The sequence below is a fragment of the Notolepis coatsorum genome (genome assembly GCF_963971535.1).
Source record: "Notolepis coatsorum genome assembly, chromosome: 5".
Taxonomy (NCBI): domain Eukaryota; kingdom Metazoa; phylum Chordata; class Actinopteri; order Aulopiformes; family Paralepididae; genus Notolepis; species Notolepis coatsorum.
In genome coordinates this window covers 192,351,164-192,367,761 of record NC_140169.1, presented here as the reverse complement: position 1 = coordinate 192,367,761, position 16,598 = coordinate 192,351,164, and the positions used below count along the sequence as shown (strand labels likewise).

The 16,598-nt window shown below is 44.5% G+C and overlaps 1 protein-coding gene across 1 annotated transcript in view; it reads right to left on the bottom strand.

Moving 5' to 3' along the window:
* Positions 1-16,598, bottom strand: part of LOC311228495 (intraflagellar transport protein 88 homolog) — a gene marked incomplete at both ends in the record, with an annotated part of 245,256 nt that overhangs the window by 170,901 nt on the left and 57,757 nt on the right. The window contains one exon of the mRNA XM_084314399.1: positions 1,232-1,578. Coding sequence (XP_084170525.1) covers positions 1,232-1,578 — 347 coding nt within the window. The remainder of the gene's footprint in view (positions 1-1,231; positions 1,579-16,598) is intronic.

The following is a 16,598-nucleotide window of genomic DNA, read 5'->3' as shown; positions in this document are numbered from 1 at the left end:
TGGAATAAATGGCGCTCAATATGCCTGTATTCTATTGAAATTGAGGATGTTGAGGATTTGTACATCCTCACAATCCTAATGATCGGCTTGGGAGCAATCGCTATCTGGATCTGGATTTGTACAAGAATATTCTGGAAAAGAGACGAACAAAAGGATGATAACCGTGTGGACCGCTGTCTGACAGCTGTGGCCAGACTGGAAGTCTCCCACATGGAACTTGCAAAAAGACTTGCAGTCCATTCATCGGACGAACAATTGAGAGGTCAAGTCTTGTTGGGGGTCGCGCAGGACATTAAAAACGTGACGAATAAAATTTGATTTAAATTGATGCTCTCAGGAATCATTGTACCCTGTTGCAAGCCCCCCCCCCCCCCCTCCGCCACACACTCAAGTCTATTGAAGAAACGAAGAATGCTCGAGGTCACTGCTAGGCCACGCTGGAGAATAAGTCAAGATAAGAACTGGGATGCGGCGTCCCTACCCAACACCGGGCCAGGAACAGAGTGAAGCTGTCTGGAATAGATAAGATGAATGGCAAGACGGTCATGCTGCCAAGACTCTGGGAACTTGACTGTAGCTGCATACACTGCGGGAACCACAGCCGGTGGATTCTCGTTATTGCTCATATTTCACAAGTCAGGGTCACCACTATGGAAGTGCATCAATGAGATGAGCAGGCGGAGTATCGAGTCTCTGAACTTTACTTCCAAACAAAATCAACAGAACCAAGGTACAGCCACACCCTTAAGTCAACTCTCTCATCACTCAATCAGTGTCCATTCTGAAGTGAGACATCTCCCTCTAGTGTCCACCACAACATTAAATAATTTCCAACAGGTTCAGCCAGTAGGGGAGTCACAAGAATAAGCGACGGGGAAGCAGCAAGGTTTGAACTCTGTGCTTTATGCAGGTCAGGCGATACAGACCACTAGCCTAGCTTAAAACTACAGCTAAGATAGTGGTCCGTATCCGCTTCCAGTAATTTGTGCTAAGCTAGGCTAGCTTGCAGCTGGATAGCTTTCTACTGAACTCACAGAGAGGAGACTGGTACTGGTATCTATGTTCTTGTCTGACTCTGGAGAAGACGGTAAGATCATTTCCCATAATGTTGGCGTGTTCCTTTAAAAGAAGTGGTGGCCTAAAATGAACAGACTTTTTGTAAAGGAAGATAAATAGTCTGTGTGCATGTACAACTGAGACCTGTCCACACCCTTCCCATTCACACACTCACATTAGGGGCGATGTACTTGTCCTCCTCGTCGATGCCCAGAGGGACACAGATGAGCTTGTGGAAGGCCTTCTTCATCCTCTCCTGGTCTCCGATGGCGTAGTAGCACAGGATGAGGTTGAAGCCCGTCTTGATGTTGGGGCTCTCGCTCATGATGTGCTCGAAGGACGTGATGGCGTCAGAGTACTGGCCCATGCGGATGAAGACCACGCCGATGTTCTGCATGATCTTGATCCTCAGCTTCTTGTGGGTGTTGGAGATCTTGTCCAGGGCCATGCGGTACAGCTTGACGGCCTTGGGGTAGTTCTTCTGCTTCAGGTAGATGTTGGCCATGTTGACTTTCAGTCGGCCTGAAGAGGCAAAGGGGACACATGGGGCATTAATTACATTCGATTAGATTAAAATGTATCGTCATCAGGGGCGGTCAGGTGGCGTAGCGGAGATTGCGTTCGTCACCAACACCGGAGATGCTGGATTCGCCTGTTCGAATCCAGCTCACAGCTCCGGCGTTGTCACCAGCTTGGCTGGTCGTTCACACTAATACAATTGGCTGTATTAGAGGGTGGGAAAGCTGGTGGGGTGGGTCCGGGTCGTTGTAAACAGCGACTCCTACAGTTCGGTCGGGGCGCCTGCTCAGCGCGGATAGGATCGAAGGGGGGTAGTGTGATCCTTCCACACGTTACACCCTCTCAGTGAGAGTCCGCGCTGCCAGGTGAAAAGAAGCGGTTGATTGGCTAGACGTGTGTCGGAGGAAGCACGTGATAGCCTCCACTCTCCCAGACCGACTGTGGGGGGTAAGTGCGCAGCGACCAGGAAGGGGATTGGGAATTGGCATAACGACTAACATTGGGATGGGAGAAAATCGGAGGAAAAAGGAGGGGGGAAAAGATCAATACATTTTTTTTTATCGTCATCAAACATCAAGTATGATGTACAAGTACAGTACAATGAAAAGAGGTTTAGCATCCAACCAGCGTGCAAATGTCACAGTAAAGTGCAATAGTAATATACAATGTACAGGTGATTAAACTGGGTATAAAATATATAAATATATAAATTAGTACTACTGGGTGTATGAGTTATAATACCAATTTGTACAGTGATACAGGTATAAAGACAGTATGGTAGTAGCAGTGTTGGGACTAACGCGTTACAAAGTAACGCGTTACAGAAACGAAGTTACTTTTTGCCGCAACTAGTACTCTAACGCATTACTTTTGAAATTCAGTAACGCTACTTACGTTACTGAATGGTTTGTTAGTTCGTTACTGCGTTCTTTTTATGTAGATTCATAGCGAGCGTCCTTATTTCGCCTGCGTTTGTTTTGTTTACTGTAGACTGAAAGGCGCTATATAAAACGAAGTATTATTATTATTATTATTTCTTTCCGTAGCCTCATTCTGGTTTCGCACTTCTGATTGGCCACTGACGTTCTGAAAGAAATAGGCGCTCTCTACAGTAAACAACAAGAGGACGCTCGCTATGAATCTACATAATAAGAACGCAGTAATAATAACGAACTAACAAACCATTTAGCAACTACTTGGAGAGATAATTAATATACAACATGGAAACGAGATAAAGAACATGTTTGAAGGGCTGCTGGAGTCAACTGGACTAACGTTACATCTCGACCACCGCAGACTGGTGACGGTGAGTGCAATGTGTTCACTGAAACTCAAGATCAACGGATTTTGACTGTACAAAATCTGCCAGGGAATCTCATAATACTAATCAAACAATATAAATATAGTCCTTTCATGCACAATTGATATCCTAACTATTCTAACGTTGCAATGCTTTGATAACAACGCTGCAAGATGGTTATGAATGAATTAATGAATGGATGAATGAATGAATGAATGAAAACTTTATTTAACAGATTGCAGAATGGGTACAATACAGTACGGCTCAATACATACAATTGTTAAGGGGATGCAGACCTGAGAAAGACGTTTGTCTTGTTTCCATCAGGGTCCCCCATTTTCAATTCATATAGACATTTATGACATACACAACATACATGACATTTATGGCATAGGGACATATAGGTATTTAGTACTGATACATTTGTGACATAAACGGTATTCCAATATACAGTACTGTTACCCCTAGATCCTGACAGAGTATATACATATGATGGGGAGGGGACTGTACATTAGGAGGGGGTGGGTGGGTGGGAGAGAAATATACATACAGCGGGGAGGGAATATATAATGAAACGCTCTAGACCACATTGCTTAGCAGAGTTCGGTGATGTGAATGGAAACTGTCAAGTTGATCAACCGATTTTGAGTATATGGGGCATGGGACTTGAGCAATTTTTTTTTTTTTTTTTTTTTAAATAACTAAATAGTTACTTGTCACAGTAACTCATTACTTTTGGGTGTAAGTAACTAGTACAGTAACGAAGTTACTTTGAAATGAAGTAACTAGTAAAGTAACTGAGTTACTATTTTTCAGTAACTAGCACAACACTGGGTAGTAGTCATACTGGCCAGCAGCATAACTAGTAGAGTAGGTAAGGCATGTACAGATATAGATCTAGTATCTACATATATGTAAAAGGATTATGTGCAGGTATATATATACGGACAGGTGGATAGATATACGGTGAGAATAAATATATACATGGTATATACAGCATTATTGTACATGCTATCATACAGAGTTATATGGGTTATATGCAGGTGAATAGGAAGATTATACAGACAGATATGGATATGTATATATGCTGTAAATATTAATATTAATTAACATAGTAGGTCTTGTTATACAGTGAACTCCAGAAGTGTTTTGAGTGACACGTCGTTTGATGCTTTGACAGCTGTGCCGTTATTACTTCAAACAATAAATTACACAATAACTATGAGGTTAATTACAAACGGTCAGCTTCAGTCTTGTTCACCACATATGGATACTGTAACTGACCGCCAAGGGTAAAGATGCCTCTCATCTTTATTGTCAGTAAGCTTTAATTTACAGTGGTCTAGAATGATCGACTTCTCTTTATTAGCTCAGAATACTGAGCTTTCTATTTAAGAAAAGAATATTTCAGAGCCGCTTGTGCATTTTCATTTCGTGTCCACATGGGGGCAGAGCTCGTCTTTCCTATAGTATAAAGGTCACAGCATCCTGTGTGTGACCAAGGCAGGAAGTAACTCAGAGACAACGATGGAGCAGACAGCGAATTATGTAGAATATAAGGACCTTACTTCAGTAAATAACACCCCTTGGTAAAGCGGAATAAGGTACGTCGAACACTAAAATGTATTATTGTTATTATTATTATTACTGTTGTTGAAGAGGTCTATATTTATGTGTGGTAAACATGTAAAGTGGTGCACTCACTGATTAGGTTCTAATCAAAGGCACCTGCTGCCGAACAAGTAACGTTACTATTTATCATTATTTTTCCTTAAATGCCTTTATTATGGAAGACGAGTTCACCCTCAATAATATCATTAAATTCAAATGTTTGTTTGAACACGTTAGGTGCTTTGTTGTGAACAATATTGAACTGTGAACAATATAACTAATTGTATATGTTTGTGTTTTTGACTGTCACAGTTTTCACGGTGCAAATGGTGCAAAACAGTGCAAACGGAGCAAACGATGCAACCGTCACAACATGTACAACTACGGTGCAACGACAACTACCAAAGAAAGGCGACAGTGATGCTATGCTGAAATGCAAAAGAAAAATAAAAAATAAATAAAAGCACCTGTACGAAACATAACCGCATCTTTATTTCACCACCAAGCCGGGGGGCAGTTACAGTGAAGACTTACCCAACTCTGAAGAGGATCAACAGTGAGTAAGCCAACTCTGAAGAGGATCAACAGTGAGTAAACCCATACTCTGAAGAGGATCAACAGTGAGTAAACCCATACTCTGAAGAGGATAAATGTATTATGAAACCTCATTCTGAAGTGGATAAATGTGAAGTAGACCTTACTCTGAAGAGGATAGATGTTCTGAAGAGGATGGATGTATTATGAAGACTTTATTCTGAAGTGGATAAATGTACAATGAAGACCATACTCTGAAGAAAATACATGTATGTTGAAGACCTTACTCCGAAGAAAATACATGTATGTTGAAGACCTTACTCCGAAGAAAATACATGTATGTTGAAGACCTCACTCTGAAGAAAATACATGTACAATGAAGACCATACTCTGAAGAAAATACATGTATGTTGAAGACCTTACTCCGAAGAAAATACATGTATGTTGAAGATCTTACTCCGAAGAAAATACATGTATGTTGAAGACCTCACTCTGAAGAAAATACATGTATGAAGAGAAGGAAGAATGAACCTACTGAGTTAACCCTATGCTGTCTGGTATCCATCCCAGCAATACCACGGACGTGTGGCAACTTCTGTATATCTAATTACCCTTATGCTGTCTGGTATCCATCCCAGCAATACCACGGACGTGTGGCAACTTCTGTATATCTAATTACCCTTATGCTGTCTGGTATCCATCCCAGCAATACCACGGACGTGTGGCAACTTCTGTATATCTAATTACCCTTATGCTGTCTGGTATCCATCCCAGCAATACCACGGACGTGTGGCAACTTCTGTATATCTAATTACCCTTATGCTGTCTGGTATCCATCCCAGCAATACCACGGACGTGTGGCAACTCCTGTATATTTAATTAATATTATGCTGTCTGATATCCATCCCAGCAAGTGGAACTCTTAAATACCATCTATTTATTGATATTTTTAGTGTGTGTGATCAAGCACAATGTCGGCCCAAGAAGACGATGCTGGCAACCTCTTGGAGTTGGAACAGAACAGGACAGGTGCTCGCCAAAGAACTCTAACCGTGAAAGGAAAGGAAAATCGTGAAGTGGAGGATAAGAGGAATGAGAAAGCTTTTAACAAAGCTTATCAGAAGTGGAAGAAGATAGCCAAGGAAGCAAGAGAGAAACTAAGAACCTTCTGTCCAGCAGAAGAACTTGAAAGACTAAAACAAGACATTCAAGCAAGTTGTGACTTAGTAAGAAGTTTGTATGAGTCCATTTTACGTAACCATGCCACGACTCCCGAGATCGCAAATAAAATGGACGCCTGTATTCAGCTGACGACAGACACCCAACAGCTTGTGTGTAAGCAGCTGGAAACAAAAGAAGAAGATTTTAATGAAAGACTTGAGAAGGAGAGGGTGAGAATAGCTCTGAACAAAGAGGAGTACAGATCTGTATATGGTCACACAAATACTGAAACAATTCACTCTCAACGTTCCAAGGCATCAAACAGGCGGAGGGAAGCTGAACTCGCGGCTAAAGTAGAAGAGGTAAAGGCCATTCAAGTGATCCAGGCTCAGCAAACCAGTCTCCTCCAACTAGAGGGGGAAGAGGCAGCCATGCTGGTGGAAATGGAGAAGATGAAGGTGCAGAGTCGACGTAAGCTGGAGGAGGAGAGGATGAAGCTACAGCAGCTACAAGCAGAGAAGGAAGTCCAGGTAGCAGCAGCCCGAGTGAGGGCATACAGTTCTGGAAGTGAGCTAGACAACGAAGAAGAAGAAGTCACTGACTATGAAATAAATACTGCTCACCAAAATCCTGAATATAGTGCTCCGCTACATCCTACATCATTCCAACGTCAAGCATCTCCCAGCGCGACTGCAAACCAAGAGGCCTTCAGTCTAGCCGAAGCAATCACAAGTGCATTAAGCATGAATCGCCTACCTACACCAGAACCAACAATATTCAACGGTGACCCTATGAAATTTGTTGATTGGAAAATTACCTTCATGACCCTGATACACCGAAAGCCTCTCCCAACAAGTGATAAGATGTTTTATCTGAAAATGTACCTTACTGGAGAAGCTCGTAAGTCTGTGGAAGGATTCTTTTACAGAGACTCCGAAGAAGCATATAAAGGTGCCTGGAGAGTGTTGGAAGAAAGGTATGGGAACCCCTTCATTATACAAAGGGCGTTCAGAGACAAGCTAATGAGATAGCCTAAGATAAACACAAACGATCCTCTGGCGCTCCGAGAGTTTGCAGACTTCCTACAGGGATGCACAGAGGCAATTCCACATGTCCAAGGGCTGGACATCTTGAACGACTGTGAAGAGAACCACAAACTGCTCAAGAAACTACCTGAGTGGATTGTGCGAAGATGGAGCAGGATCATCGTAGAAGAGCTAGATAAATCTGGAAGCTATCCAAGTCTTGCACACTTTTCAAAGTTTCTGAACAAAGAGGCACGAATAGCTTGTAACCCCATCGCTACCCCACTACTGTTGAACTCCAGAGCCTCAGACGAGAGGTTTCCCAAGAGAACCAGAGCGTTGAATACAAGCACTCACATAAAGAGCAACATCATGGAGACACAGTATTCACCCTATAGAGCCAGACCACCTTGCCCAATCTGCAAGAATGAGAATCATGGCATTGCTACATGCACTAACTTCGCATCAAGGTCTATAGAGGATAAGAGAACGTACATCTACCAAAATCACCTCTGCTTTGGATGTCTGAGGAAGGGACACTCCAGCAAGGACTTTAAACGGCGACATACCTGCAACACCTGCAACCGTCGTCATCCAACGTGTCTGCACGAAGAGAGGTCACAAGCACCAGAGACAACCCAGAGTGGCACATCAACTGCAAACTACCGGAGCCAAGACGTCCGCAGAGTCGTGTCTCACACTACTACCCGATGTGCTTCTGCCACCTCCAGCATTGTCCCAGTCCTTGTGTCTTCAGTTCAAGAGCCACAGATAACGGTGCTCACTTACGCACTACTTGACACACAGAGTGATACAACGTTTATCTTAGAGGACCTGCTTAAAGAGTTAAGTGTGGAAAGTCAACCTGTGAAGCTGAGACTCAGTACAATGACTGCTGTAAATACAGTTATAACCAGCAAGAGTGTCAGCGGCCTACAAATCAGAGGACTCCATTCTGCAAACAACATCAGAGTGCCACAAGCCTACACTCGTAGCTTCATCCCAGTAGACAAATCCTACATTCCTACTGGTAAAACAGCGCTACAGTGGCCTCACCTCAAGCATCTCGTAAACAAGTTACCATCACTTCTAGACTGTGAAGTGGGTATGTTAATAGGATGTGATTGTCCCTCAGCGCTAGCTCCCCTCGAAGTCATCACAGGCTGTGAAAACGAACCTTTTGCACAGAGGACAGAGCTTGGCTGGAGCATAATAGGCTCATCTAACCCTCATCTGGACCGACAAGGGAGCCAGAGCTTTGTACATAGAGTGTCAGCAGGGAACAAAATAAGTACCAGCCAACCGCCAATGGCTGGTAAAAAATCTGCCTGGCTGGTAGTTTTTAAAATCTACCAGCCAAATGGCTGGTAAGTAAAAAAGTTAAGTTTGTTCCCTGAGAGCAGAGCTACACAGCAGTGCGCCTATTTTGCGAGCCGAAATAAGTCTGTGGTTTTTTCTTCTTCTCACAACGGGTCAAATGCATCTAACATGCATTGCATCGTCGCCATTCCTTTATGCCCACATCGCCCGAAATGAACGTTATGTTAGCGTAAGCTAACAAGCTAATCCTGATCAGCGGCAGAGCCATAGAGAACAGCAGACCGTGTGGACTGGGGAAAGGGAAATGGGGGGGGGGGGGGGGGGGCACTCTCCCTTTCTCTGTGTGTGTGCGTGCGTTTGGAAAGACGATGAAGTCACTAGTCAGGACTCGGGAGAGGAGTATATTGTAGTAAACTGAGGATTACTGAGGATGCACAGATAATGTTGATATTCAAATATAAAAAGGTTTCGAGAGGAGTGGAAGTTTGAAGACAGACTAGACTACAATATGATGCGGGGGTGGTGAGTTGAAACAGTGTGTGTGTCCCCGACCCCACTTCTATGTTTCAATAAATTATTTGCATTTAAAACTATTAACGCTGACTCATTCCTTCAGTCCACTCAAAATTATGCTAATATTCCTTATGTTGTTTATGATATTAATTGAAAATAGCATATGAGAGTATTATATAGTAATAATAACACATGGCGATATACTAAAAAGCTATTTAACATTTTTGGCTGGTAAAAAATCTGCCTGGCTGGTAGTTTTTAAAATCTACCAGCCAAATGGCTGGTAAGTCAAAAAGTTAAGTTTGTTCCCTGAGTGTCAGTAAAAGAAATACCAGCCCTGTCTACAACAGATGTCCTTAAAGTACTTGAGTCGGACTTCTCTGAAAGGAACTACGAGGACAAGTACGTGTCTCAAGGAGATGTTCACTTCATACAATTCCTCAGTGAGAACATCAGACAGAAAGAAGATGGACACTACGAGATGCCTCTACCTTTCAAGGGTAGCAGCCCACCATCCCTACCAAACAACAAGAGACTAGCTACAGTCCGCCTCCAGTCTCTAAAGAAGAAGCTAAAGACGGATAAAGAGTATCACGAACGCTATAAGGCTTTCATGAAAGACATCATCGAGAAAGGTGACGCAGAACTTGACCATACCACTTCATATGGAGAGACCGCTTGGTACCTTCCTCATCACGGCATTTACCACCCTCAAAAGCCTGGCAGGCTAAGGGTCGTGTTTGACTGCTCAGCTAAATTCTGTGCAGTTTCCCTAAATGACTGTCTATTGACCGGTCCCGACTTAATCAACTCCCTAATAGGAGTTCTATGCCGCTTCAGAAAGGAAGACGTGGCCATAATCTGCGACGTGGAAAGAATGTTCCACCAGTTCTTCGTCCACCCTGACTCTCGAAAATACCTCAAGTTCCTGTGGTGGAGGGAAGGTGATTTGGAAACGGAACCACAGGAATACAGGATGGCAGTTCACCTCTTTGGAGCTGCTTCGTCTCCTGGATGTGCCAATTTCGGCCTAAGGTACATGGCACACCAACATAGAGAAGACTACCCAGCAGCCTCAGCCTTCATTGAGAAGAACTTCTACGTTGATGATGGGTTAGCCAGCGTTTCATCAGTCGAAGAGGCCAAGAAACTGATCATCGAGGCACAAAAGTTGTGTAAACGAGGAGGCCTACGCCTCCACAAATTCAACTCTAACCACAAAGACGTCCTCGACTGTGTGAAACCCTCAGAAAGAGCAACAATCACTGACCCTCTCGAACTTAAGCTGGAAGCGACCCCAACTGAGCATGCACTTGGCCTTCAGTGGTCTATAGACAACGCCACCTTCAGCTTCAATGTCAACATGAAAGACCAGCCTTCAACCCGTCGAGGAATCCTCTCCATCGTCGCCTCTCTTTATGACCCACTCGGGTTTGTTGCCCCATTCACCCTAAGCGGAAAACGCATACTCCAAGAACTATGCCGCAGAGGCATAAGATGGGATGATCCACTGCCAGATGACTTAAAGCCACGGTGGGAGGAGTGGAAGATCGGGCTATATAACTTAAAGGAATTCACGATCCCTAGATGCTACCACCCACATGACTTCGGCAAAATCATCAAGACGGAACTGCATCACTTTGCTGATGCCAGCAGCATGGGGTATGGCGCTTGTTCCTACCTCAGGTACAAAAATGACAAAGATACAGTACACTCCAGTCTTGTGATGGCCAAAGCAAGAGTAGCACCCACAAAGGTCTCAAGCATCCCACGACTAGAGCTCTCAGCGGCAGTGGTCGCAACCAAATTAAGTGTGTTGCTGAAAAGAGAACTGCAGATGAAGATCGATGAAGAATTCTTCTGGACAGATTCACAAGTAGTTCTGGGCTACATCAATAATGAGGCAAGAAGGTTCCATGTGTTCGTCGCGAACAGAGTCCAACTGATAAGAGAAAACACTGACCCAAGTAAATGGCACTATATCGAAACAGCAGAGAACCCGGCAGATCATGCCTCCAGAGGCCTTCAGGCATCTCACATTCCTTCAACAAACTGGATGTCAGGTCCTACATTTCTCTGGGAGCAAGAAGTACATCCCAAACTGAATCCCTTCGCAGACCTACTCGTCGGCGATCCTGAGGTTAAGGCTGTCCAAGCTTTCACAACCAAAGTTAACAATTGTACAGACATTCTAATTCGCCTAAATCAGATCTCTTCATGGTCAAAGATCCTGAAAGTAGTTGCAAGAATCAAGAGGCTGGGATCGGGAAAAGTACACAACACCAAACTGGTGACAGTCGAAGAACGAGAAAGAGCTGCCAAAATAGTGATCAAGCTCGTCCAGCAGCAAGCCTTCTCTCAGGAAATTAAGAGATGCCAGGAAGGAGATGCTCTTCCAAGTTCAAGTGCTCTTCATTCCCTTGATTCAATTCTGCATCGAGAACTTCTCTGTGTTGGTGGAAGATTGAGACGCTCATCCCTCAGTCAAGAAATGAAACATCCCATCATTTTGCCAAAAGACAGCCCTATCACCAAGCTAATTACGGCTCATCACCACGCTCAAGTTTGTCACCAAGGCCGAAGTCAAACTCAAATGGAACTGAGAGCAAATGGATTCTGGGTCATTGGTGGGAGCAAATTAGTAGCCAAGCTGATTCACAACTGTGTACGATCCAGGAAACTCCGACGACCTACTGAAGAGCAGCAAATGGCTGAACTCCCTAAAGAGCGTGTGGAAGACTCACCGCCTTTCTCATACAGTGGCATGGACTGCTTCGGCCCCTTCCTGATTAAAAAGGCACGGAAGGAGTACAAAAGGTATGGCCTGATACTAACTTGCCTGGCTTCACGAGCTGTCCACATCGAGATGCTTGAAGACTTATCAACAGACTCATTCATTAACGCCTTGAGATGCTTCATCAGCCTCAGAGGAGCTGTTCGGCAACTTCATTGCGACCACGGTACTAACTTCGTGGGAGCTAGAAACCAGTTTAAAGAAGCACTCAAACAATGTGATGCCAGTTTACTGGAGATCTTTCTAGCAGAGAAACAGTGTGAATTCGTCTTCAACGCTCCATCCGCCAGCCATGCAGGTGGTGTCTGGGAACGTCAAATCAGGACAGTAAGAAATGTGCTGAACGCCACTATCGCTCTGCGTCCAGGCAGACTTGATGATGCCTCCCTTAGAACACTCTTCTATGAAGCTACAGCTATTGTAAACAGCCGACCACTGACAGTAGATGGTATCAACGACCCTATGGCGCTAGAACCCTTAACACCAAACCATCTCGTCATGATGAAGTCTAAAATCGCTCTTCCACCCCCTGGGAGATTTGTTAAAGAGGACATGTATGCAACCAAGAGATGGCGCAGAGTCCAGTACCTAATCGAACAATTCTGGAGCCGCTGGAAGAAGGAATACCTCCTGAACATTTCTACACGCCAGAAGTGGCACGTACCACGGCGTAACCTCAAGGTGAACGACATAGTCATCCTCAAGGACAGTAACCTGCCAAGAAGCCAGTGGCAACTATGTCGAGTCGTCGAAGCCACTCAAGAGAGCGACGGTCTAGTACGTCGAGTAAAAATACAGACTGGGGAGCGAAAAGATCACTCTACCAGACCTTCAGTCCTCGAGCGACCGATCCAGAAATTGGTACTCCTCCTCGAGAGTAATTAGTATAGAGACACTTGAATTGTATTATTTTGATCTGTTATGTGAAATCTAAAAGGAAATCCTGTATGACTAAATTAATTGTTTCTAAATTGTGCTTATCCGTCATAGCAGGATTTGATGGGAGTGTAACTGACCGCCAAGGGTAAAGATGCCTATCATCTTTATTGTCAGTAAGCTTTAATTTACAGTGGTCTAGATGATCGACTTCTCTTTATTAGCTCAGAATACTGAGCTTTCTATTTAAGAAAAGAATATTTCAGAGCCGCTTGTGCATTTTCATTTCGTGTCCACATGGGGGCAGAGCTCGTCTTTCCTATAGTATAAAGGTCACAGCATCCTGTGTGTGACCAAGGCAGGAAGTAACTCAGAGACAACGATGGAGCAGACAGCGAATTATGTAGAATATAAGGACCTTACTTCAGTAAATAACACCCCTTGGTAAAGCGGAATAAGGTACGTCGAACACTAAAATGTATTATTGTTATTATTATTATTACTGTTGTTGAAGAGGTCTATATTTATGTGTGGTAAACATGTAAAGTGGTGCACTCACTGATTAGGTTCTAATCAAAGGCACCTGCTGCAGAACAAGTAACGTTACTATTTATCATTATTTTTCCTTAAATGCCTTTATTATGGAAGACGAGTTCACCCTCAATAATATCATTAAATTCAAATGTTTGTTTGAACACGTTAGGTGCTTTGTTGTGAACAATATTGAACTGTGAACAATATAACTAATTGTATATGTTTGTGTTTTTGACTGTCACAGTTTTCACGGTGCAAATGGTGCAAAACGGTGCAAACGGAGCAAACGATGCAACCGTCACAACATGTACAACTACGGTGCAACGACAACTACCAAAGAAAGGCGACAGTGATGCTATGCTGAAATGCAAAATAAAAATAAAAAATAAATAAAAGCACCTGTACGAAACATAACCGCATCTTTATTTCACCACCAAGCCGGGGGGAAGTTCTGTATCACACTAGCTCACGCTCAGCGTTTCATTGCATATATCTCGCTTCAGCATATATACACTGAATAATTTCACAAATGTACCTTTAAATGCCAGCATTCATCTGGCCACACCCCCATCCGCTTACCTATATAAGCAGGGATGGTGCCACACACTCATCTCCTTCTCAAATTTCATCACAAGCAACGTGTTGCTCATATGCCCACTTGACGTGGAGAAAAATATTTGCTGGAAAAGCAATGTTTACGAGGAGAGGAAGAACAAGGAGATACGTTGACATCATATCTTTATTTTCTCTCTGACTATTTTCGAGAAAATACGGCGATGTTGTCTTCGTCACTGGAGTGTCTGGAAGATGGTGATCATTCTAAAAACCCTCCACCGGTTTTCGTATTGGGAGCACGCCGCTGCATGCTTCTCAACTGCAGTTCCTTGTTGTGTTGGTTGGGGTGAAACCTTTCAGGCCACAGCTGAACTGTAGGACGCGCCGCTGTTGTGAGAAGCGGTGGGTTTCAGGTTGGGTGAGTACTGTTGCTGGCAGGCTTCACTTGTCTGTTAGTGCTATGGGGGCTAATTGACAATGTTTATGAAAACCGGCCCCAGGCTAGGGTCCTTTGTTCAGCCTCCTAGGCGACAGAAGACCTTGGTCTGAAGACCATTGTAGTTTAACTAGTGGGCCACGACCATTAACACTGGTGATCCCTGTGTTTTCTGGATGAGTGGGTATCTCTCTGTCACCGTGTAGCCCCTTCTTTCATATCCAAATGAGAGTATTCCTTCACGAGGAGATATGTGCATAAGATGTTCGATAGCGGAAGATCTATGTTCAAGTCAGCTACACAGGCCAGTTTGGTATTGTGCTGACTCCGTCGGGTGTTGGTAAAATCACCGTTGTAAAGCTGTGTTGACATCTTGTTTCTCTTTTCTCTTAAAAAGTGAGGAGGGTTTCAGAACGGCGGCCTGTCTGGGTGAGTGTTATATCATTGTGTACAAGTTCAGGTGATAGCTGCTTAGCTTACGGTTAGCCAGTCAGCTGTTAGCTGCGGCGTTAGCCTGCTGGGATCACTGCGTGGCCTACAGAGGTTGGGCCTACTGTTAGCCAGTCAGCTGTTAGCTGCGGCGCTAGCCTGTTGTGATCACTAGGAAATGTTAGCTTGCTGCTATCGGACAAGGCCAGCGCGGGGTAGCTCCGGCTACTCGCGCGCCGCCGCGAGCTCCCCTCTGGTCGCATGCGCCGTTCGCTCGGCGTCTCGCGAGCAGGGGCAGTAGCGACCGACGGTTGGAGCGGCCGTTAGCTTAATGCTACTCTGTTGAACGTGCTTTGATTATAACATGTTTTACACTCTTGACTACGACGTCATCTTTGACAGGGGATGTTCGTCGACCCTGCCCTGAGCCAGGACTGCAAGGATTGCGTCAACAAAAGGGACCGTAGCGACGGGTGGAGCGGCGACGCTGCCCAGATCGAACAACACAGGATGGCTGTGTTCTACGGTGTCTTGAGACTGCACTTCGCTGATCTACGCTCCGGGTAGGACAAAGGTTTGACCAGACCTTATACGCGTCTTCCGGCTTTACCTTCTACATGTTTTGTAAATAACGCTGTTTTCCAAAAACGTGTGTTGCTGCACTGCATTTGGGATACGACGCGAGTTTTGTGTGAACTGTCTTGTCACTGGTAATTCGCTTCTCCGGGCAAATCGGGTTGTTGTTACAGATGTGAAAATGATCTGGTTGTTGTGTGACAAACATCATGTGTGTTGTTATGTACCGTGTACTCACAACTAAGGTAACTAACCTATGAAGCTATGCTTAGTGACAAATGAGTGAAAGAATATTCTTTTCTCAGCCTGTGATGACAATGAACAGTGTGTTCACATATTATTAACAGGTTCCTGTTTTAACTGGCCGTATTAAGGGTAAAGTAGGAGGATTGTGTTTTTCCCCACGGTTCCCTGGGGACTTCTTCATCCTCCTATCAGACATGTTGTTGCACTACATTGTGTCTTTGTGTGGTAGGGATGCGATGTAACCCTTACATAGCTTGATTGCTGAGGTTGTGCTATGACTGCTGGAGAAACTTTATTTTCCTAAAAGAAAAGATTGTTTGGTCGCTGTCGTGTGTGCTTAGCAAGGCCTGTGGCCGATACTAATCGAGAATTATGTATTCTCTCATTATGAAAAACGGCATTCCTAGTAGAGTGTTTTTGCCATTTTTTGTAGGTGATGATGGGTTGTGTGTGTCATGTGACCTACAACTGGGTTGGACTGGCCACAGAAGCACATGTGTATGTTGGACCGGGGCTCTTAGAGAGCCCTCTCTATTCTGTGTTTTTTCCTTAGTAAAAATCAGATAGCAGGTTAGCTCATGTGCTGTGTGAAGCTGTCAAACGCTTCATATAGCTGACTATGACTGTGTCATATTCTCTTTTTGTCATTACATCGTATCATGGGTGTGGGGTCGTAAAGGGGTGAACTGGTAACCTTTCCTCTCCCCCTTGTTTCTGTTGGTCAGGGGTACACCCCCTGTCCTTCAAGGTTCCTGTCACGTTGCGGTTCGGCACGTTACGGGGTGAGGGGGGGGGGGGGGGGGGGGGGGGGGGAGTTTCCTGGTTCCACGGCCTGGAATATTGGGCGTGTGCACCGCAGAAATTCCCCCGCCATAGAGTACGTCACCGTGCGCGTCTCTGTTGGTAGGACTTCCGTGTGCTGTTCAGGTCCATGTGATGGATCTGTTTCGGGGGGGTGGTCAGGGCTCCTCCTCACCAAGCGCCTATTCGGGCCTTCTGTGAGTTCGGACTCCTCCTTCCATGTGAGGGAGCCTCCATCAGAGTACAGAGCCTTCCTCCTCAGATTGTTAAAGTGAGTGGACCCTCTAGAAGGTGTCCTATTCTATTGTGTAT